The sequence below is a fragment of the Dasypus novemcinctus genome, chromosome 28 (assembly GCF_030445035.2).
Source record: "Dasypus novemcinctus isolate mDasNov1 chromosome 28, mDasNov1.1.hap2, whole genome shotgun sequence".
Taxonomy (NCBI): Eukaryota; Metazoa; Chordata; class Mammalia; order Cingulata; family Dasypodidae; genus Dasypus; species Dasypus novemcinctus.
The window spans coordinates 21,078,756-21,101,551 of record NC_080700.1 but is presented as its reverse complement, the minus strand read 5'-3'; the positions used below and the strand labels follow the sequence as shown (position 1 = coordinate 21,101,551).

Below are 22,796 nucleotides of genomic sequence, written 5' to 3'. Positions count from 1 at the left end.
GCGAACTAGAACGGATGTACGTCACCATTGCCGGGTGGTGGGAATGGGGAGAGGCAGGTGGACATCAGCGTAACCTAGAATATAACCTGTGGACCACAGCCCACAGCAATACTGTAATATTCTTGCATCAATGCCAAAGATGCACTGTGCTAGTAATTGGGGGGTATGGGGAAAACGTGCCAAATGTACACTGTGGACTATAGTGGTAACAGTCTGATGATATTATCTCATCATCTGTAACAAATGTTCCACAACAGTGTGTTGAGGAAGGGGTGTTGTATGGCAATTCTACACACGTACATGGTTGTTTTGTAACTTCACAACTTCTATAATAAAAAAATTTTTTTAAGTGAGCCTTAATGTAAAACAACAGGCACTGTAGATATTGGTGACTAAAACTCTCTCCACGTTGGCTTACTGGTATGAGCGAATGGACCACGCTAAGGCAGGATGTTAACAATAGGTGCGGAGAGGGGCAGGGGTCTATGGGAACGCTGTACTTTCTGCTCAACTTTTCTATAAATCTAAAACTGCTCTTAGGGGAAAAAAAAAAGTTTGAAGAGGGGAAAAAAACATGCCAAAGAGGAACACGTGAGCAGCAAGCAAGGCTCTGCGCTCGAGCTGTGGTTAGCCTCCCGCAGCCTCGTGGCCATCTCCGGGTCACATCAGGGTCTGACAAAATTACAGATTTGTGAAAGGAGGGCAGAGCCCAGGGCTCTAGGGATTCACGATGGGACCTTGAGCAAGACGAATTCCTTGGGACTCGTCCTTAAAATGAAAGCAAAAAAGAGTGGGCCCTGGTAGGGGTCTCTCCCAATTTGAACGTGCACCGACGGAGTCCAGCCTCCCAGTGCAGGAGGCGGCCCCCCCAAATGGCGCCAGCGCCCCATGAATTCGGGGAGGCATCTGTCTCTAGTGTCCTACTCGAATTAGTCATCTCCTCCCCCACCCCTTGCAGTGAGGCCCAGGTTTCCTATCTGGTAGCTGGAACAGTTCAGCTCTAAACTGTCTGGAAGCCAGCTCCTCCGCGGGCCACTTCCCCATTTCACGTATCCTGTGATTTAGTGATCTTTGCTGGCTTCTCCCCGACTAGGAAGGCTTGCCCCTCACTCTCCCAAGCTGCTGGATTGCTGGCCTATGCCTCCTTTTTCCACCCCTTGATGGCTTTTTAATAATCCTTCCCTGGACCTCCTACGTTATTCGTCTTTCTTGAGGTCTGGTGTCCTGAGCTGCAGAGCGTTCCAAGGGAAATGATACTTGGTACCAGGGATAGATAATGTTTCCATTGCAGTTTCTATGAGATCTTTGTGGGGTTCTCTTCGTTGTAATTCGAATAGCAGCAGCGGCAGTGCCGCTGTCCTGAGCGCGAGCTGAGCCAGGCTCCGAGCTCAGCCCTTCAGGTTCACCAGCTCATCTAAATAAGAGCTTTGCAAGAGTCAGCAGTTGCATAAAAGCGGGCACTGTTTTCAGTGCTTTACGTATATTTCCATCTTTAATCCTTGAAACCCGATGACTCAGGTACAATTTTAGTCCCATTCTGTAGATTCAGGGTGGCTAAAAAAACTTGCCTATGGTTTCAAAGCTAGAAAGCTGGGGAGCCAGGAATCAAATCCAGACAGCCTGGCTGCGGAGCTTGCTCTCAACCACAAGGCAGTACCTCCCACCCTTCAGTGGTTCTTTTCCTCTCTCCCTCCTTCCTTTTTTCCCTTCTTCCCTTTTTCCCTTTTCCTTCCTTCCTTTTCTTCCTTCCTTCTTGCTTTTCTTCCTTCCTCCCTCCCTCCCTTCCTCAATAAATAATTTGAGCCATTCTCTTTTAAAAGCAAGCCACTCCCACCTTCCTTTCCAGGGGCACAACCAGCCCCACAGAGCCCGTCACCCCTAATCTGGGACCCTGCTCCTTAGAGCTGTGGATCACAGAGCCTAAGCGCAGTGCTGCTCCCGTCCCTCTTTCCAACTCACCCACAGAGTTGACATACAGTTGCCTCCTACTGGATTCGTATTTCACAATTTGGAGGAGGGGGCGGAAATAATGTGTTTCTGCAAACCTGCAGCACTCACTCTCAGTGAGCTTAGGAAAAGAGTACATAATACTGTCAGCAGTTCTAGCACCGCTCGCTCGTGCGGCGGCTGGTTTTGCAAGGCAAGTCCGCTCGGAGTGCACCTCAGCTGCATTATTTAATTCCTCAATGGCTTGCAGCAGAGCAGGAGGCTCTGACGCCCCTCTGCCAGGCCACATTTGTCTCTGGCTGTTTTTAGACATCGCGGACTTTGCCTTCAGGCTCACCCTTCCCGGCCCCCATCGCTCCTGTCCTCGAAGGGTTTTGGCTTTTTGCAATCTCTCCCTCGGTCGCACAGAAGGCACCAGCCTGGCTCTTCGGGGGCTCCCCCTCAGGGAACCTCTCTCCATGGGGTCTCCCCGTATTAGGGTTCCAGAACCAGTTCAAGGGAAGGTAGGGTTGCCCAATGGACCTCTCCACCTGAGCAGCAAGATGCGGTGCCTGAGCCACCACTCTCCTCCGTGGCAGACAAACGCTCCCTGCTCACCGGATGGATTTAATTTTCTTCCTAGACACGCAGCTACACTTCATTTCCCACCCTGCGTGAATTTCAGTTGGGGCCGTGCAACTCAGTTCTGGTCCACTTTTTTTTTGTTGTTAATAAATTGCTCTTTGCATTCCACAGAGAGCCTTGAGTGCCACGTTATTAAGGATGGCAGCAGTACAAGAGAGCTTGAGCCCCTGATCCAATGCAGAGCGCAAAGGGCGTTCACAACTCCTCCCCACTGAACGGGAGCATGTATGAAACATAAACCCTGAGATCACTTAAATTGGTAGGGACTTTTTATCAGCCTCTCCTAACACATTTTTTAAAGGTTTGTTTTCACTTATTTCTCCTCCCCCTCATTGTTTTGCACTCACGTCTGCTCTCTGTGTCTGTTCATTGTGTGCTCATCTTCTATTTAGGAGACACTGGGAACCGAACTCGGGACCTCCCACGTGGGAGGGAGGCACCCAATCGCTTGAGCCACTTCTGCTCCCTCTCCTAATATATTTTACTCTTTTAAAAGGATTTTCTAAGGTCCTAATTTAATAGGATCACCAAAAATAAGGCATTACATTACCTCAAACTAGAATAGTAAAAAAATTTTTTGACTAAAAAAATATATTTATGTGCCTTTGTGTTTTCAAAACTTATGGACTTTAAGTTCATAAGTAGAAATAATTCCTGGAAATCCAGGTTAAACTATAAAACCCATTATATTCTATCGCACAGAGCCAATTAACACACATTGACAGTGCGATACATTTATTCAATAATCACAGAATCCACCCAGGGATTTTCCCTAGAAACTCTAAATTTAAATTCGAACAAAGTAATAACAAAATATTTTTATAGCACATACAGTTGGCTCCAAGGTTTGGAACACTGAACCACAGAACTGGAAGGACTCTTAAATATTTTATAATCCAACTCTTGCCTGAGACGATGCTTGAAATCCTTCAATAAAACACCTATCTAGCTGTCCAGTCTCGTTACAAACATCACAAAATTAGCCTAATAAAAACACTGATTTTTTTTTATATTAGGGTATCTTATCATTGTTAATTTTGTCAGGTACAGTATTGGTTCAGAGCTTGCATAAAGGAATGTCTTGTCACAAGTTGGGGTAGAGTACGATGATGAATCAATGGCATATATAGTAAATATGAAACAAATTTGGCAAACATGAATGACTGTTACTCTGTGTGGTGGATACACGACTTTCCATACTAATGTTCTTTCTACCCATGTATTTGGAAATGTGCCTAATTTTAAAAAGGGCTCCTTGGGGCCCCCACTGTCCTGGTACCATCGTCCCAGCACCCTCAAGTGCAGTCAGCACTTGATTTACTGTCATAAATCACAGGCCCCGAACAGAAGAGGGGGTGATGTGATGTCCAGAAGCCTGACCGCGGCACAACAAAGGGGGGCGCCCCAGGAGATCCAGTGGGGAGCAGGCGGGGCGCTGGCCCACCAAGAATGCCAAGTCAGAGTCAGGCAGCAGTAGCTAAGTGTCCTGGGACGTGGAGCACGAAGCAAGCGCCATGCCACAGAGAAGGAGGGGCACAGAGGAGAAGGGGTGTCGTTCAGAGCTTGGAAGGGAAGAACATGGAAGAATGATGGAGCAGACAATTCACACCAGATGGCTGATGTCCCCCAAAGGTGACACTGATGTTTCTCATTTGCAGGTCAGATTCTTGTCAAATCACCACTTAAAATCCTTTCACTCCCCTTTGATTTCAAGATCAAATTCGAATTCCTTTGCAAGCCATCCAAGGCTTTTCACGACACCGCCCTAGTCACCTTTGCGGTGTCTTCGCCAGCCACAACCTCACATTCTGAATACGTAGCCTTATGGACCTGCTCGGGGCTACCAAGGCCCATGCCTTTGCCAAGAATACCAGCCAACGGCCATCGTTCCATGTGACTGCCTCACTCCTACTCATTCTTCAGAGCTCAGCTCAAGTTCAGACTCCGTTTGACAAGGCATTCTTGACCGCCTTTTCCCTATCACCTATCCCAGCCCCCCGGACCGAGCTGACTTTGTGCCTCTCTCCTGATAAAGCCCAAAGATGATAAAATTCAACAGAAGCTCTATTTTAGCACATACTGCATACCACTTTCCTTATCTCTCTCTGCTTCTTGTCTGTAAATGCCTGGAGAGAGCCATTTCATTCATCATGGCATCCACAGGCCCAAAGTGTAACAGGTTCTAAGTGAGTGTCTGCTGAATGAGCCAACTGAGAACTAAAAACAGGTGCAGCAAACAGAGTCCAGGTGGAGGAGCGAAGAGGGCTGACTGCCTGGCAAGGGATTCCTGTGAGGGGCGATGGCACCTTAAGTGCAGATGTAACAGTCACGGTAAATGGGACAGTTTGATACTAAACCATTTCCACCAGCGTAACCCTAACCTCCACGAGGAAGTTCATTAAGGAGGGATACGAAAGATCAGAACCCCTGCTGGCCTCTTCTTCGTTACGGACTCGAGCGTCTACAGCAAGTTCAGTGACTCATTTAGAAATCTGCTCCATGACCAAACTCTCGAAAGCTCTCCCACAGGAACATGTGCAAAACAAATAAAAGGAAGGAAGAGAAAGAACCTCAGAGGTGGGGCAGCCACATGTGGTGAGGCAGGTGGTATGCAGATTGGGACTGAAACCCAAGCCAGGCTCCAGGCACGGCTATGTTGACCCTGGGAGGCAGGGAGGGCACGCGGGTCGACCGCTTCAAGGTCAATTAATGGGATGGATTTCTGATGAGTCCCGTCACCTCTCTAACGGTGAAAGCTATGTCTAAAATCGTCAAGATAAGGATACTGGGCAACCCTCCTTACGGGGCACACTCCTTGCGCGTGGGGCTTCCCTATGGGGGGACACCCCTGTGTGGCAGGGCACTCCTTGCGCACATCAGCACTGCGCATGGGCCAGCTCCACACGGGTCAGGGAGGCCCAGGGTTTGAACCGCAGACCTCCCATGTGGTAGATGGACACCCTAACCACTGGGCCAAGTCCGCTTCCCGGGATAGTGAAGCTTCTTGAAATGCTAATGCCCCCATGACTTCAAGGAAATTTATCCTAATTGCTCAAAAGAAAACAAAATCATGTCTTAAACTTGTCCTGCGACATCTTGTAATCCCAAAATCATAATCCCACTAAAGGGTCACCACTTTGGGGGGGAAAAAAGGGGCGTGGTGGTGGAAGGAGGGCATTTATCTTGAAATTTACTACCTAAAAGAAGAGACCACCCATTCAAAGTTGGTACGGAAACCCAACCTGCTCTAACTGCACTCACTTTAGTGTGAGCGAAAATTCAAGACAGATACTCTTTCCCAGCAAAGACCAGTACTGGGCCCATTCCCAAAACAAACACGGAGGAGAGAGGAAAATGGAAACAGGATGTGTGTGTCGATGAGGAGAGACGGGGCACTCTTACCCATTACAACAACAGAAAAACCCAACCTGGGGATTAGAGCTGACCAGCTCCAAACGAGGCCGTCGGATTGCTCCAAAAAACTGCCTCATTCAATGTCCCGCTTCCAAGAACACACACAAGCGCACCCATCAGCCCAAAGAGCACGTGTAAGCCCCAGAGCGTATGCTCACCTGAAGCTTCATTGCATTCAAAGTTTATGATGCTCATTCGCTGAAAGCCTGAGGTGCATTCATCTCCTCCTGAATATATTAAGGTGAGGTCTCCGTCAGAGTACCTAGATTTTGTAAATATACACATATACATATATTTGGTAGAACCAAGAAACTTACATTTTTTAAAACATCTACATTAAGACTTTTGCATATCATCCACAAATCACTACTGACATAAAACAGCAAACATTCTAGCCAAATGGGGGGAAAAAATGTCTCAAGGAAATGAGTTCCAAATGTAGAGGCTTGTCATCCTTTTACTTCAAAGTAATAACGAGCTGGGGGGAAAAAAAGTTAAAGGTTTTACTGTGTGCATGAAGAGACTCTCACTTTTGGATTTCATGCAAAATAAATAATGCCCAAGAATCACACTGCTTTCCCGGCAACTGCCATAAACACAATCTGACCTGTATCAGAGAACTACATTTTCATAATGCTTTTGTGAATGTAACTACCAAATTAAGGGCCACAAGGATTCCACTGAACTTTTTTTAGCAGTTTAAAATTTTTATGTAAATGCTAATTGGCGTTTCAGACTCTCAAACTGCCAGCAAAATAACAAAATCCCTCAAAAACATAGATTATGAAATATAAAAATCGTATCAACTTTAATGAAACAACTTTCTTATGGTTATGATACCTTACAAACAATTTATAAAAATAGCAGTTTTAACAGAAGCACTTTCATATGTAGTGGAAAACCAGGAAAAAAAATGCCCAAGTGCTATTAGTTTAGTGACAAATGGCAACTTGTCTAAGTCAAATGGGAAGGAATGCTGGCTTCCACTGATTTTCCTGTATTTAATGGAAAATGGAAGGAGAAAGACGATGAGGGGAATAGGCTATGCCTCAGAGGAGTATACACAAAGCCCCTCGAAACGACACAGAGGCAGTTTACATACCGGAGCAACTGATTCTGGTATCTTCCTGCCACTTTGATTTGAGAGGAATCGGCCTTTTTCACCTGGCAAACAGCCACGTCTTTCTTGTTTTTACATCTCTGGGCTTCAATTCCCCCACAGACATTCAAATAAAAAACGTAATCTTTTTCATCGGAGGTGTAGAATGCAGCTGCAACGAAAGGGGTGGGGGGGATGTTTGAGAAGCGGCCTCGTTGCCTCGATAGGCGTTGGACAGTCACAGCAACACTTTCCCTCAGGCTTCAACGCCAATTTCCAAAACACCAGCCGAGATGACAGTTCCCTCTGCCCCGGGGGCCTGGGCTCACTCAGCCCACACCCTCCCCGTCCTCCGAGCACCGCGCGGCACAGAGGAGGAGGGTGGGCGGGCGGCGCCCCCTCACCTGGGTTCTGGCTGAGCGCGTGAAGGTCAATGGAGATGTCGTGCTGGGCGCTGTTCAGGGAACAGTTTTTGCTCTCCAGATAATCTCTGTGACAGGCGTACTCTGTGATCCACTCGACCTCGTAGCGGCAGTTGGATTTTGCAGTGAGCTTGGGAATGGTGCCCTATGGGGAACAAAGGAGCAAAGCACATTTTTTTTTTTAAATCTTAAAAATGACTTTAAATTATTTCAAGGGGAGAGGAAGTAGCTCGGCGTGGTTGAGCGCCTGCCTCCCATGGACGAGGTCCTGGGTTCTACCTCTGGTACCTCCTTAAAAAAGAAAATTGATAACAATATGTTCCCTCTCTCTGTGCTCTCAGGTTACAGATCTATCTCTGTTAGATCACTTGGAAATAGACAAAGTATGCTACTCCATTTTTTTTTTTCAATTTTGTTTTACCTGCTTGTATGTCCTTTTCTTTTCTGGGGTCACTATGCTTCAACAGAGGATTTATCTTAGTGTGTGAAAAGCTTAAGTGAAGGTCCCATTTCTACCCACTAGGGCTTTCGAAAAATATGTTTACTTTTTAAATTTTCAGAATGTGTATGCAGAGAGGAGGCCCAAGAGAAACAAAGATTCCAGAATCTTCCATGACAGAGATTACAGCCTGCGGAGCCACCTTTCTCTTTGCTGCTTCTACTTTGTTCCTTTTTTCTCTCTTTGGATTACTCATTGTTTCTTGCCTTTCTTCTGTCTTCCATTACTTCCTAACTTCTCACTTCTTTCCTTCTCTTCCCCCTTCTCCAGTCTCTCTCCCAAATCCCTCAACCTTCTACTTCTCGAAGGCTCTCTGCAAGCTACAACTCCAAGTCCTCTAAGTCTCCATCCCCAGGGTCTGCACCCTACAGACCTCCAAGTGAGAGGTTCGAGGACGTGACTTCCCTGCACCCCCTGCCTCAACCTGTCTCCCCACTCTTCTCCCCACAGTGCACGTCAGCAGCTGCGGAGGAGGGTACAGGGGTCGCTGTGCTCCAGGGGGGCTGGGACACGGGAGCCTGGCGCAGCTGGATGAGACAGCAAACGTTCAGTGTGAGAAACTGCGGCGACACGCCACGCCGGGCTTTTATTTTTCCCCCTGGGAAACTTCTTTCTTGGTCCGAAAAGGGCTGAGCCGGGCGGGCAAGGAAAGCGCTCCGTGCCAGGAAGCTGCGACCACCGGGGAGCTTCGCAGGCAGGGAGAGCCTCCCCCTGGGCTCGCCGCCCCCCAGCCCCGCCACCCGGTCACATGTGGACGCCCCGGGGCCATCTTTTTAATTTGCCTCGGGCGACGTGTCTTACTGGTCTCAGAACCAGACAGAAACGCTGCCGGCGGGCGTCATTCATGCCGCGGGGCTCCAAGTGCCGGGGTCACAGAAAATAGGTCACACGGCTGCTATCTGGCGGAGCTGAAGGCCAGCCCTCTTCCGCCTGACTCGAATCGATGCTTCTAACCACTTGGCCCAGTGCCGTCTGACATGCGGTGAAGCAACGCAGAGCGCAAAGTGAGAGAAGCCAGACGCCGGGGCCCCACGCTGTACGACTCCACTAACGTGCAATGTCCAGAAGAGGCAAATCCCGGGGGACAGAAAGCAGATTCGGGGTTGCAGGGGCTGGGGGTGGGAGAGGGGAGTGACCGCGGAGGGGCAGGGGGTTTCTTTTGGGGGTGACGGAAATGCTCTAAAGTTAACATTTTTTGGCGACGGCTTGCCCAGTTCGGTAAATGTACCAAAAAGCCCTGAAGTGTATTTAAGATGGTAAATTTTGTAGTATATAAACTCAGTCAAGTTTTACAGAAAGATCTACACGACTAGAGGTGAATGTTTACTCAAGTTCCTAAATGCTTAACATAAACCTCCACAGTATCGGGGCATCCAGGAACACTGAACACAAGTTCTGCCCTGGGAACAGGGAAGCTTGAGGGGGGACCTCCAGCTGCATTAATGACAGACTGGTGGGGGGGCGCACGCAGCTCAAGAGGGCGAGCGCCTCCTTCCTACATGGCAGGTGCCAGGTTCGGTTCCAGGTACCTCCCAAAACCAACAAGCAAACAAGTGAAAATTCCAACTCAGGGGCGTTGTCGTGGCTCAGTGGTCGAGCACCAGCTTCCCACATTAAGAGGTCCTGGGTTCAATCCCCAGTCCTGGTACCTCAGAAAAAAAAGGGGGGTGTGTGAGGGGGGGGGAGAGACTGGCCTTTTCTTCTAGTTACAAAAAAATGCCTTCTGCCCCACAGAGGAGAGAGGAGGGAAACTCCCAGGTGAGTGTGACCGTGTAAAGCAGTCCATACTAAATACACGGTGGGGGACGGGGGGGGGACCCACGAAAAGACCACGACTAGCTAAGAATGTTTCGTCAGGCTGAAAAGATTTTGATCCAAATCTGTAGGTGCCCCCGGGGAAGCCTGAGTCAATATTCTCCGGCGCGCTTATCTGGAGCGCGTTTCAGTTACTGGCCCGCCGCGTCTGGATCAACCTGAGGTCTAGGTACAGACCCAGGTTGGCGGAACTGGCCTGAGCCTTTGTCTCCATCCCCTACCCACACTGAAACAGGCCAATTGCCGGCGTGAAATCAGAGCAAATTCCACATTTGTTTGGGGGAGGGGCAGCGTGACTCTCTGGCAAAAGAATTCCACTCCTCCTACTTCATTCTCTTAAAGCGAGGCAGAAATAAATGAAAGGGAAACTGTACCCCTTCCTCCCGGGGGAATGTCTAACTTCTGTGTAGCAACCCTGTGCCTTGCTAAAAGCAAACCACGTAAACGGGCCATCGGCCCCGCGCAGGAGCTGCTGAGCAATGGAACGGAGACCGAACGGGACCCTCCAGGAGTTGACAACTGTACCAGAGGTTTAATAAACAGCCAGAGGACAGAAGTAATAAATCTACCTTGAGTGTGAGAGGGGCAGGCGGGGAGGGGAGGGGAGTGGGAGCAGACCCGGGAAGGGGCAGGGGGAGGGGCGCGAGCCTGCAGAAAGCTTCCTTCTGGCCGTAATTCTCCTATTTCTAGTATTCCTCGGTTTCTAGACCATGTCTGCATACCATCTGTACTAGTCATGCCTTAATGTGTTTCTATAAACCAATTAACTATTTTTAACTTGCCTCCTCCAAAGCAATCACATCCATGAAATCACAGGGTTTGAGGTTATACTTGCGGTTTTTTCAAATACTCATTAAAATCGGCATTTTATTAAAAAAAAAAAAATCTATCCGTGAACTGCTGAAAATCACCTCCCGAAGCACGAGGAGAGAACACCATCCCACAACAGCATGCTTAGAGGCTCCTGGAGCTGCCGGAGAGAAACCCCAGCCCAAACCGCTCTCCCCCACGGAACCTGGCAAGAGCAGCTGGAGCGTCCCCAGGAAACGCGTCTTCCCCTGCGCTGGTGCATCTTTTCCCCCCCTGAGCCTTTCCTGCACCCACCGGCGCCCAGCCTGCCCCGCACCCAGCCGGCCCACGCTTGTGCAGGGAGCCATCGACCATCACTCACCTCTCTCCGCACTGAAGGGCAAACAAAGGTGACTGTCACCGCTGGGCTGTGGCCCCCACAAAAGTCTGGCTTCTCTGCCCCTTCTTTCACGTAACTGAGGACGAGCCTGGATGACACATATTGAGAAAAGGTGATTTCTGACTTGCCCTGAACATATATGGCCCTGAACATTCACATGGGGAAACCGGGAATAACGAGAAACATTAAAGCCTAAAGAAGCCGTAACATAAAGTAACTTCAGTCCGTTCCCATTTGAAAGAGCGAACATAAAAGTCAGCTCTAAGAGTGCTGTTATGACTTAGGCAGTGTCTTAAAAATAAATAAAGCCAACGAGCCTGAGAATTTGAAAGACTAACAGAAGCTGTGTGTTGTTGTTTGGGTTTTTTTTTTTTTTAATTGTAAATGATCTGACAAAAACAAAGCAAAACAAAGACAAGCAGGTCAGGCGCATGTTTGGCCCACAAGGCTACACAAGCATTTCCTCTTTACACAACAACTTCTAAGTGCAGCCAAAGAGCTTTTTTTTTACCCTGAAGATGTTCAGCAACTGGCCTGGCAGCCAGGGAACCACAGCTCTCACCACTGCCCGGAGCCGTGGCAAGCTCGTCCTCCCCACAGCAGGAGGAGGGAGCGGGGTGCTCCCCGAGGGGCGTGCCTGCTGCTCCTGGTGCCAACAGAGCCACCTCCCCTTCCTCCCAAGGCTAGCTCCAGCTCTCAGCCCGCTGCCCCGGAGGTCGTGAGGTCCGCTCAAACCCTCCCCGTCCTGAGAACCGCCAGGCTGTGACTTGGCACGCGCATCGAGGACGCAGCCAAACATTTGTCAATTCAGGGCAGGCGCTCGTGACTTCTGGGGACAGAAGTGCACACCTGTTTCCTGCCCACGTCACGGACTTGAGGCCAGAGCAAGCTGCAAGGGGGGGGGGGCGGGTGGGGGCGGCTGTCCTGCAACCGGGAGACGATCAAAATCACTGACACCACGATCCCTCCCTGGGACCCAGGGGCCCTCCAAACCCGTTAGGCTATTCTGCTCCCTTGAAGAGAGCTGGGGAGTGGACCTGCTTCTCGTGGACGACATCCCGGCTACGTCCGAAAAAAACAAAGCAAAAAACGAAGTAGCCAATTCAGGGAGCCGGTGTGGCTCAGCGGCTGAGCACCGGCTTCCCACACACGAGGCCCCAGGTTCAACACCTGGCCCCGGCCCCTCCAAAGACAAACTGCCCTTCCTGCCGCGTGCCCTCTAGGATGGTGCTTTCGAATGACAGGTGGCTATGGGCACAAAATCAATTCTGTGGGTGATTCGGAATGACGTGGAAAATACCCAACTGCCCCTAAAGGTAAGCAGTATGTCGTTACGTAGAGAGAGACTCTGTATTGGATTATGATTCGTCACATAATTTTACTTCTAGAAGAGTAAAATGCTTAGAGCCAGCCCGTGACTCACAGCAAGGACCAACGATGCTGCAAACACAGGTGAAGCAGTAATTTGGCAGGAATGAGCACAAGCCCTGGTGGAAAAGCAACATTCCCCGTCACAGCCTGGGCAGGCTGGTTCTTGCTGACAATCCCAAGTGCAAGCGGACTGACCTGTCCCTCTTCATCAGCTTCAGCCCCTCTTTTGGCTGGCCCACATCAAACACTTGGTTCCCTTTGACCAGGCAGGCGGCAGTCCCAGGGGGACAGGCACGCATCTGGAGGCTCACGTCATTCAGGGAATCTGTAAAAAAAAAAGTATACATCGCCTAGAATTGGATTATGTCTCAGCAGGAGACATCCCGTTGACCCTTTGGTCCAGGGGCCCTTTAAAAAAAAAAATTATGGAATTTTTTAAAAGTTTCCCTAAGGAGTATGAGTTTCGGGAGGGGAAAAAAAAAAAAAAGACATTAGGATCGGATCCCATTCGGAGACCCAACACACATCGTTAACCTCCCTGGGCATGATTTTTTCTCATCTGCAAAATGAATGTAACATCCACCCAGCAGGGCTGCCAGAAGGTCAGGGAGAATTTATGTAAAATATTCACTCTGCACCTGGTGTATGATGCGTGCCCAGTAAACAGTGACTGTTATGTCCTTTAGAGCAAAGGAATGTACCCCGCCTTCCCATAAAGATTTACTTGTGTTAGCCAAGCCATAAGCAGACCAGAAAATGCAGGCAACACATAGACTGAAGGGGAGCTCGGCAGATCCGTGGAAAGAACTCACACAGTTCTGGGTTCAGACCCGAGATCCACCCACTTCCACTCTTTTCCTAATTACTGACTCAATTTGCTGCCCCACAGGTTTGGGGAAGGAGTAAAGAAAAGACTCTATTAAGAGTACCTACAGGATTGAGAGGTGATGAGGTGGGGTTTTTTTTGATCTGGGTTTTTTTTTATTATTATTATTATTATTTATTATTATTATGAAAATGCTCTAATACTGATTGAAGTGATGAATTGCACAACTATCTGATGATACCAAATACCATTGACTGTGTACTTTGGATGGATTTATGCTTTACTAAGATGTATCAGTAAAACTGATTAGTTTAAAAAAAAATCAGGGGAGTGGATGTGGCTCCAGCAGTTGACTGCTTCTCACACAGGAGGACCAGATTCAGTCCCCAGTGCCTTCTTAAAAAAAAACAACAACAAAGAGCACCAACTTCCCACAAACAAGGTCCTGGGTTCAATCCCAGGATCGATACCTCAAAAACAAAAAAACAAAAATCAATGGATGGAAATTACTAATAAAGATTTTTCAGTTCAGAGTACTTGATATTAAAGAGGCTCTTAATTATGGAATTACATGACTTAGGAAAGAACTCTGATGAATAAACTTGCACTGTGTAGTTAAGGGGGAAAAAAAAAAAAGAGTACCTAGAATCTTGTCAACAGACTACCAAAACCAACAGAAATAACTACAGTTTTAGTTGTTTCCCTCTCCCTGCACTACATTTCTTAGCTGGCATCACCTCTGATACCTTATATATATTTGTGTTTACTTGTTTACTAGGTGTCTTCTCCCCCTTGACTCTAAGTTCCCAGGCAGACAGGAACTTTACTATGTTCAATTAGCTGTATCCAGTGCCTAGATTACTGCCTGCACGTAGGAAGGGTTCAAAAAAATACTTTGCCCGTGAGAAAATAATATCCTCTCCCTTGTGCTCTAAGTGCCTTATCAAAGAGGGGAGGGTTGTACCTTCTTCAGTGTGCTGTAAGCTAAGGGATGGAAAGGCAGACCTTCAACTTTCAGGCCATCCAAATATAGGGCGGTACCCTGAAATGTCACTTACTGGGCTGCTGCAGTCCACAGCTAGTATTTGCTGCACAACACGTTTCTTGTCCTTACCCAACGTTAAACAGGCCACTTGGTTTATTTAAGGCACAATGTGAGGTACGTGTCGATGAGTGGGTGAGGAGCTGAACATACAGCAGCAAATCTAAAACTATTAATGAGACTTTGGTGATCACTTTCAAACTGGGTCTGAGGCTTGGGGCGATTTTGGGGGGATGGAGAAAGTCTGGGCAAAAACTGGGCATATCCATGTGAATCGAAATCAGTGGCATTCAACTGAAATTGCCAGTAAGTGGAAAATACCCAGTGAATTCAGATGACCCTCAAAAGACTAGAGAAATCTAGTTTTCCAAACCAGAATGGCATATCATTTCAGGATTCATTAATCTGAGACTCGACTTTATTAAAAGTTTATAATCAAACTCTCAAGTTTGATGGAGGCCCATTTAAGAAAAAGACTATTTCAAAAAGAACATTATAGGCCATTTTTAGAGAACAATTAACTTAAAAACCTGACACATGAAAATTTTTAAATTATCAGTGGTCACTTTTGGTGGGCCCTGTGTATAGTGTATTTATTTTTTAAAACTGTTTAGAAGTAATATACAAATAAGACGGTATTTAATAACATACACGTGCACTTTAAAGAATAATTGGAAATTAACACTCCAATCTCGTATTGCCAAGTATACCTACTGGCAATAAAATAATTTAAAAATCAGATTTATTTTTAAATTTTTTCCAAGTTTCTCTAAGGCCAAATATTATATATTGTGTGAGACAAAAAAAAAAAAAACACTTCAAGGAAACAATAAAAACGAGCTTGTAGCTCATTAGTTAATTAAACAATCCCCAGCAAAATGTCAGTGTTGGTGTGACAGAAAGATGAGCCCTGGCCTAACGGGACTAGCAATTCATAGCCCTTGAGGGAAGCATAAAGGAGGTTTTAGAAATCACCGTTGGAACAAGCAAAGGGTTAATGAAACTTCCCGGGGCCCCTTTTCGGTAAGGGCTAGTTTACAGCCTTTAGTTGATTTCGCTGACACCCAAGCATCTCACACCAGTATAATGGCACCTACAGAGAAAGCCAGGGAAGAAGGGTGGCTGGGCCAAAATACGCATCACAGCCAGGAGCCCAGGATTTAATCGTTGCTCTCTCCCTTTTAGCCAGCCGGCGATTCCAAGCCGAGGCATTCAGCGTGCAGCGCTGGCTCCACGGACCCTCCTCCCGCGGCCCCTCTCAAGAAATCTGTTCCGTTCCCTTCTGCTTGTTCTAAGAGCTCCCAGCACACCAAACCTACTCTCCCCGCCACCTCGCTGGAAGATTGACTTACAACTCCCAAAACCCAAAGTGCCTGCACCGTGACTCTGAGCTAATGGAAGGGTGGGGTACGGAGCCAGAACTTCCTGGGGAAGATGGGGCTGTGCAAAGAGAGCCTCTTTTAAGAGAGGAGCTTTCTTAGGGGACCCAGCGGGGGCTGTGAGTGTTCAAACAGGAGTAAGTGTGGAAGGGCCCAGAGAGGGAAGCCTTTTAAGAAGGCGTTCACCACCACTCCCCGCAACCGTGCAAAGACTCGGACCTATGTCTCGGCAGACGTTGATGAAGAGAGAAATGTCTGGGTCAGAGTCATCCACCAAATAACCACCGCTCCTCTTGATCAGTGGATTTAAATCGTGCTTCTTTAACTCATCATCAAAAGCATAGCACGGCACCTGGGGGACAGAAAGAGAAAAGGTGAGTCTTCAGCACGCATCTTCTGGGGACTGATGGATTGGCAAAGTGTACCATGAGTGTCAGATAAACGCCCGTCTGCACCTCTCGAGGTCTACCGGGCCGTGCCCTCCCACCCCCACAATGACAAAAGCGACCAAGCCAAGGCCGACAAATATTCCAGCTCCTCTAATGTTGTTTTTAATACTCATCTCCTGCTCCTCACCTTTGTTCTCAAAGAGGCCTGTGCCCGTACCTCCGGCCCGACATGCACCACCAAACCACGGCTGCCAGACCTCCTCCTTGTTGCCAGATCTGAAGGTCACGTCTTAGTCTCCCCCCCACAACGGCACCCGATGTGACCGATCGTTCCCTAACTCCTGAAACACTTCCTTCACTTTGTTTCCTGGCTTCTCAGACCGTCCTGATTCCCCTCTGCCTCGCTGCCCGCTTTCTCAGGCTCCGGGGACCATGTCTCATGCCCTCCAGCTCTGAACGCGGAGGTTCTCCTTGGCCTCCTCGTCAGGCCCTTTCCCCACCTACTTTTACTCCCTTGGTGATCTCACCCGTTAGGGATTCCAGCACCTCCAACGATTCCCACGTTCATCCCTCCAGCTCTGACCTCTCTGCCCTGCACTTGCAGAGTCAAGGACAGTCGCTGAAGACAGATTGCTCTAAAACTTAGTAGCTGTGTGACCATGGGCAAATTTAACCTTTCCGTGCCTCAGTTTCCCCGTCTATCAGAAGTTCTGTGTGCTTTCAAAGGCAGAGCATTCAAGCCCAGTAAAAAAAAAGGCTCTGTTCATCTAATTAACACTCTCCACTACTATGTCTTTATCTGAAACACGGCCATACATTTTACTTCCAAAATAATACACTTATCATTTTTAATCCTCTCCTGCACAGCCATACATTTGATTTCCAAAGTAATACACCTGGTATCATTTTAATCCTCTCCTGCCAAGGAACCATCTAAAAATTCATGTGCTCTCCAATCATCTCAAAGTAGTTAGCTTTATCGCTTTCCATGGAAAATTTTCCTAAATCAAACGTTTGCCTTCTAGACCAGCGCTGTTCACAGGCAGGTCTATTTACAAAATTTAACTGCTTAATATTCAGCTCTCAAAGTTTTCTTAGAGAGATACTGTAAGACCTGTAGGAATGTTCTAACCTACTAATCTTTGTGCCCAGTCCTGTTTTCAGAGACTTCACAGGGAGCTCATAGCTCAAATCAAACACCTCTCTAAAACTATCCCTCCCCGCTAGCTACCTCGGGGCCACAGGAACTCACTTCCACTACACCCTCAAAGCAAAGTCTCCCGTCACCTAAAAGGGGATCCAGCCGCCGTGTGAGGGGGCTGGGCGCCTCCAGGCCACAAGGACACTGGCGCAGGAGCCAGCAGCCTCTCACAGGAACAGGGTCAGAGGGCAAAGCCTGCAGGCCTGCAGAAAAGCCATTAACATAAAACTGTCACTGCAGCTCGTCAGGAGGTTCCAGTGAAAAGCAACTACAAGGGTCTGTAATCCCACAAATCTAAAACCTGTCACCTCACAGTAAGATAATTCAGGAATGCCAGCTCAAGAGGGGAGGGGTTTGCTGACTGATAAGATAAGAAGGAGGCTCACAGCAGGAGGGAGGGGAGGCCTGTGAGAAAGAACTCACAGTTGAGAAATTGGCTCCGTTCCCAAGAGGCCAGCAAGCACCCAGCTCAAGGCTGGGAGCAACTTCTGACTGGCTCCCTGAGCCTGGAGGGAATAAAGTGCACACCGAAATATCACCCACTGAACTGCAGCTTGCTGTCGGTCAAGGCTACCTGCAGGCTACCCTACCTCAGAAGCCTGAAGGAGCTCCGGCCCTGGCCACAGGCCGTGGAGACCAGCACACAAAGAGGAATTCAGCAGCCCGGGGAGGGAGGTGGTTTTCCAGCTTCACATACCACACACAGAATTGATGTTGCTAGCATTGCTCAATGTATATAATCTTATTTATATATGGGCAGGCCAGTTCTGAATTTTTTGCATTCCTGAGAGTACTACAGTAGAGAACGAATGTCCACAGTGTTTTGAAGAAATAAGAAACCCTTACTGGAATCCACTGAACAAGCATTATACCAGTAATTTTTAAAGATACTGCTTGAAACTACCATGACTGTTGCTGAGCAGATCATTCTAAATTAAACAAAGAAAACTAAGAGAAAAAATGAGAAGACATCAGTAAGGTATGAAAAGCAAGACTACACTGAAACCAAACCACAAATGTGGATTTTTTTTATTATTATTTTTAGGGAATGATGGGTGTTATAAAGGTCCATAAAATACTTAATATATTTTTGAAGTCATCATAGCACAGCCTGTAAGATATAATCAAATCATACTGAAGAAAAAAATGAGAGGACCATGCTTTATTATGATTTGCTAATGGTGACAACTACTTTTTTAGCAGTCACTATACGTTTCAGTTCTGACGATCTAATTAATTGGTCCCAAAGACACAAAAAAACTGAGGTAGTGAGCATGGATGTGTCCTCCATACCTTTAGTCCGAGGGACTCCTGAAAAAGAAAAATCATCCCAAAATGTAATGTAATTCCTACTGCTAAGCCTACAATAGTCTCTCAATAAATGTAAAATGAAACCTGAATGAATAAGACCCCAGTCGCCAACCATGCCTAAAGAGATACAAAAATACGAAAATTAAATGCAAAACTTCTCATGATTTTGTGAGAAAAATCTCCCTACCCGCCCCCAAAACTATTTAGAACAGGAATCAACAAATGTTTCCTGTAAAGGGCCACAGAGTAAATGCTTTAGGCTTTGTAGGCTGCATAAAGTCTCTTGTCACATATTCTTCTTTGTTTTTTGACAACCCTTTAAAAATGTCAAAAGCATTCCTCATTCCAGGGCTGTACAAAAACAGGCTCAGGGGCCATAGTTTGCGGACTTTAGATATACAGCACAAAGAAAACAGAAAACCAGTTGCTGTTACTTAAAAACCATTTTTTCCTAGGTGGGTGGAATATACAATAGCCCAATCAGCAATGCAAAGTCAAAAGGGACAGTCAGAAAAAATAAGCCACACTATCAAAGCCCAAAAGGACAGATGTGGGGTGAGGAAGATGAGCACCCTATGTCCTCGGGGGGCACGGACCTCAGCACCAGCACAGAGAGAAGGAGTGGGGGCGGGTGTAGCTCAGGGGCTGAATGCACATATCACATGTGTGAGGTCCCAGGCTAAAAAAAAAAAATTCCTCACAATCCTTTCTTGGAGGCAACATTTTACCTCCTCTACTTTCACATCAAACTGTCTTTTCTTTTATAAATTGCCATATCTGAAAAAATCAGTGATAATCATTTGTAATTTAGATTTGATTTTGTTTATTAAAAACACAACTTCTCTCACCTTGCCCTTCTCAAACTACTTTGCATTACATCAATAAAAATCACCACCCTTTTGCTAGTTCCTAAGAGAGTCTTTGAACTCAATCCTTAAAAAGAGAAAAAGATACGGGGAAAAGTGAAAATAGTCACTTAATTAAGACTGTTATCTAGGTGACAAGAAGAAACCACCTTTACGTTCTGGGGAAGTGGAAAGAGAAAAGAGGCAGGGGGAAGTGTAGCCTGTTCTTTTCCATGGCCAGGGAAAGTCAAGGCTACAAGCTAATAGAAAGGAATGAGTTCAAGGCTGGAGAAGAAGATGCTACATTAATCACCAAGAAGGACTTGGCCAAGATCAGGACAGCTGCCCCGATAAAAACAGAAAGAGTGGAAGGGAAGATAAGAGGATCTCTGAAGTGAGCTAGCAAAGAATTTAAGGGATAGGGGTGTCTGGCCTCGATTCAGGATGCGTCCGGAAGCCACTCCAAGGCTGAGGAGGGGGGAGCTGACCTTCTAAACAGGCAGAGGGAACTTAATCAGAGTGCGGTGTGTCACAGTAGCAAGGCAAGTGCAAAGGAGGCTGAAGGACTCAGGATCAAAATCATAGCGACTAGGGAGCGGGTGTAGCTCAAGTAGTTGGGCGCCTGTTTCCCATGCATACGATCCTGGGTTCAATCCCTGGTACCTCCTAGAGAAGACGGCAACTTTTTAGGGAGTAGATAATCCAGGCTCAAGCACAGCACTGATTGCAGAGCCAGAGACCAAGAATGATTAACTGTAGGTGAGCCATTTTATTTCCAACCTGGATTAAGAATCACATCCTATGATACTTAAAATGCCCACCCAGGGCAATTCTGACAAATCATACAGTGTCTTTGGATCAACTGGAACTTAAAAACCAAAAAAGGTTTCTATACCCAGATTAGAATCAGTATTTTGAATTTTTAAAGGTCCCCAGAGTTTCCTTCACAAACAGGTAACCTTAAAATCCACTTGATACCTCTTTAGTAGCTTTAAATGTGTCTTTTTTGCAGGCTGCCGAGGTCCTCCACTCAAAATAATGCATACATTCTGTTGCAGTTATAAATTCAGGAGTTCCCTATTTTAAAGAAAATAAATAAAAAATAATTTTACCATACCACATAATGTGAAGCTTAATTTTTTTTAAAAGCTAAAACACAGTAAAGACTAAGGAAAAATTTTTAAAGTAGCAACAAAAGGGCAGGAGAAAAGGAAAAAATAGAACAAACTGCAACCATTTTAGCTAAACAAGGTCATCAAGAAGTTCCCAAACTCAAAAATCCTGAGACAAAAGTTCCACGAAATCATGTTGGAATTTCAATGTAATTGGTCCAAAACTGCTCCACTGCCCTAATTATGTACAGTAAACTCATGGGAAGTAATCCTCGGAGTCCTTCTACGCTCAGGCTCCAAATGTTCTTTCAGCCAAATGCTAACAAAATCAAAGCCAGGAAATGTGATCTCATGCTTCCTGTGAGCGGAGGGAAGAGGCCCATCTGGAACCAACTAGAGTTCATATACCTAACGACAGCCAGCTAAGCATCAGCTCGCTGCAGACATTCAAATGCAAGGGCAGACCCTCAGGATTTATTGCATCCAGAGCCGGTTCCAAACTGGTCAACCACAGCCTCGCTCAGTGACACGGCTGGAATTAACCATTCCACTCCTGTGTGCATGTCTAAAGAGTTTTCCTTCTAATGATTCTGTTTCTTGGATGGGGAGAAGGAAATTAGTGAAAATTCAAATGGCGATTAGCTTACTCTGTCAGAGAGACTGTCACGTTTTATGCCACTGCAGATTCCTTTTTTAAGGTCTCAGCATGTGCAAGGGATAGGCTGATCCAAAATTAACCATATAAATTCTATTTTAAAAGGTCGACAGAGGTGGGGTTAATGGGTCTGAAGATGCCATGATCACAGCACCAAATTCTGAATTATTACTTTAAAGTAATTAGGTAGCCACGTGAGTTTTAGTCAACCCAGTTTTTCTAAACACTTGGGTTCTTATTCTGATTAAAGAACACTCACAGAATTTATATACAAATTAATTCTTCTAAAAGCTAGCAATTATTTACTGAAAGTCCCTTTGTAAAGACTAAAGATTAAAACCAACAAATCACATACGGTATGCACGAACTAAGAACAAACATTAGGCTTTACACAATTAGGACCCCTTTCAACACAAGGTAATATTCAAAAGGCCTGGGAATCCAGTTTCCCACAGAGAGCTCCTCCTAAACAGATGTCGGATTTTCCCACTTAATGTAAGTGAGGAAGAAAGACAAAAATGTTATTTTCTAAATAAATATGTTGCCCTAAAACCTATCAAAATGAAATGCTGAAAGAAGAAGTTTTAGAAAGAAAAAAATTATGCCTGCAGCATAAAAGTTAAACAGTTCTCGGTTTTTCACAAACTGATTATCTTGAATTGTAGCCTAGGACATACTGCAATATATGGTTCAAGTGTCACTTAAAATTTTAGTTTAAAAAATGTAGTAGACTTACCAGTGTTTTCCCACACAGGAAATTGATGCTACTATGGATTTTATGATTTGTGTTTTGCTGCACACAGTTCTGTGTGGTGTTGAATTCCAGAATAGAGTTGCTTCCACTTTGGGGAACAAAGTCACCTATTTGGGGAGGAAAGAAAAAAAAGAGGCTATTTTAAAAAAAGAAGAAACTTTAAAGCTATGTCCAAGGATAAGCCTTCTTTCATTTGCACCATATGACAGAATAATCAACATCCATTCCAAGGACCAAGGGGGCCAGAGGTCAAATACGACAACTGAGGAACAGAGTATTCATTTAAAATAAAAAAAAAAACTATGAAAGCAAATTAATTTCTTATTTTAAAAGCTAAGAAGCTATTCACAATCTAAAACAAAAACAGGAAAAAATCAGATATAAGAGATGAAAAAATAAAATAGTTGGAATTTCTAAAAACTCAGTGGATGGACAATAGAAGAAAGGATACAGTCAAGGAGCAAATTAACAAACTTTAAGACCGGATTGAGGAAATCTCCCAGAAAGAATAAGTAAAAGACAAAGAAATATAATAGCTAGACATTATATATATATACTGCCATAACCCACTGGATGAACTAGGAAGAGTGTAAACTACAATGTAAAGTATTATCCATGTGGTGCAGCAGTGCTCCAAAATGTATTCACCAAATGTAATGCATGTGCCACAATGATGAAAGAAGTTGTTGATGGGGGGGGGGGGGGTGGCGGCGAACTCTTATATTTTTAATGTAACATTTTTTGTGATGTATGTATCTTCAAAAAATACAATTAAAAAATTAAAAATTTTAAAAAACAAAAGACAAGTCAGAAGGTCTAATAGAAAAGGGAGTGAAGAGGAAAGCAGGGACGAGGGTGGACATTAGGATGCCAGCGGGGATTTGGTGGCGCATCGCGCACCC

The 22,796-nt window shown here is 46.1% G+C and overlaps 1 protein-coding gene across 5 annotated transcripts in view; it reads right to left on the bottom strand.

Annotated features, from left to right (window-relative positions):
- The window catches only part of IGF2R (insulin like growth factor 2 receptor), a 101,474-nt gene that overhangs the window by 59,499 nt on the left and 19,179 nt on the right, over positions 1–22,796 (bottom strand). For all 5 annotated transcript variants that reach the window (XM_004449794.5, XM_058289639.1, XM_004449793.4 and 2 more), the window contains exons 3-10: positions 21,877–22,001; positions 20,352–20,450; positions 15,847–15,979; positions 12,576–12,705; positions 10,992–11,097; positions 7,489–7,651; positions 7,088–7,256; positions 6,144–6,247 (exon numbers count right to left, since the gene is read on the bottom strand). In XM_004449794.5, coding sequence (XP_004449851.2) covers positions 6,144–6,247; positions 7,088–7,256; positions 7,489–7,651; positions 10,992–11,097; positions 12,576–12,705; positions 15,847–15,979; positions 20,352–20,450; positions 21,877–22,001 — 1,029 coding nt within the window. The remainder of the gene's footprint in view (positions 1–6,143; positions 6,248–7,087; positions 7,257–7,488; positions 7,652–10,991; positions 11,098–12,575; positions 12,706–15,846; positions 15,980–20,351; positions 20,451–21,876; positions 22,002–22,796) is intronic.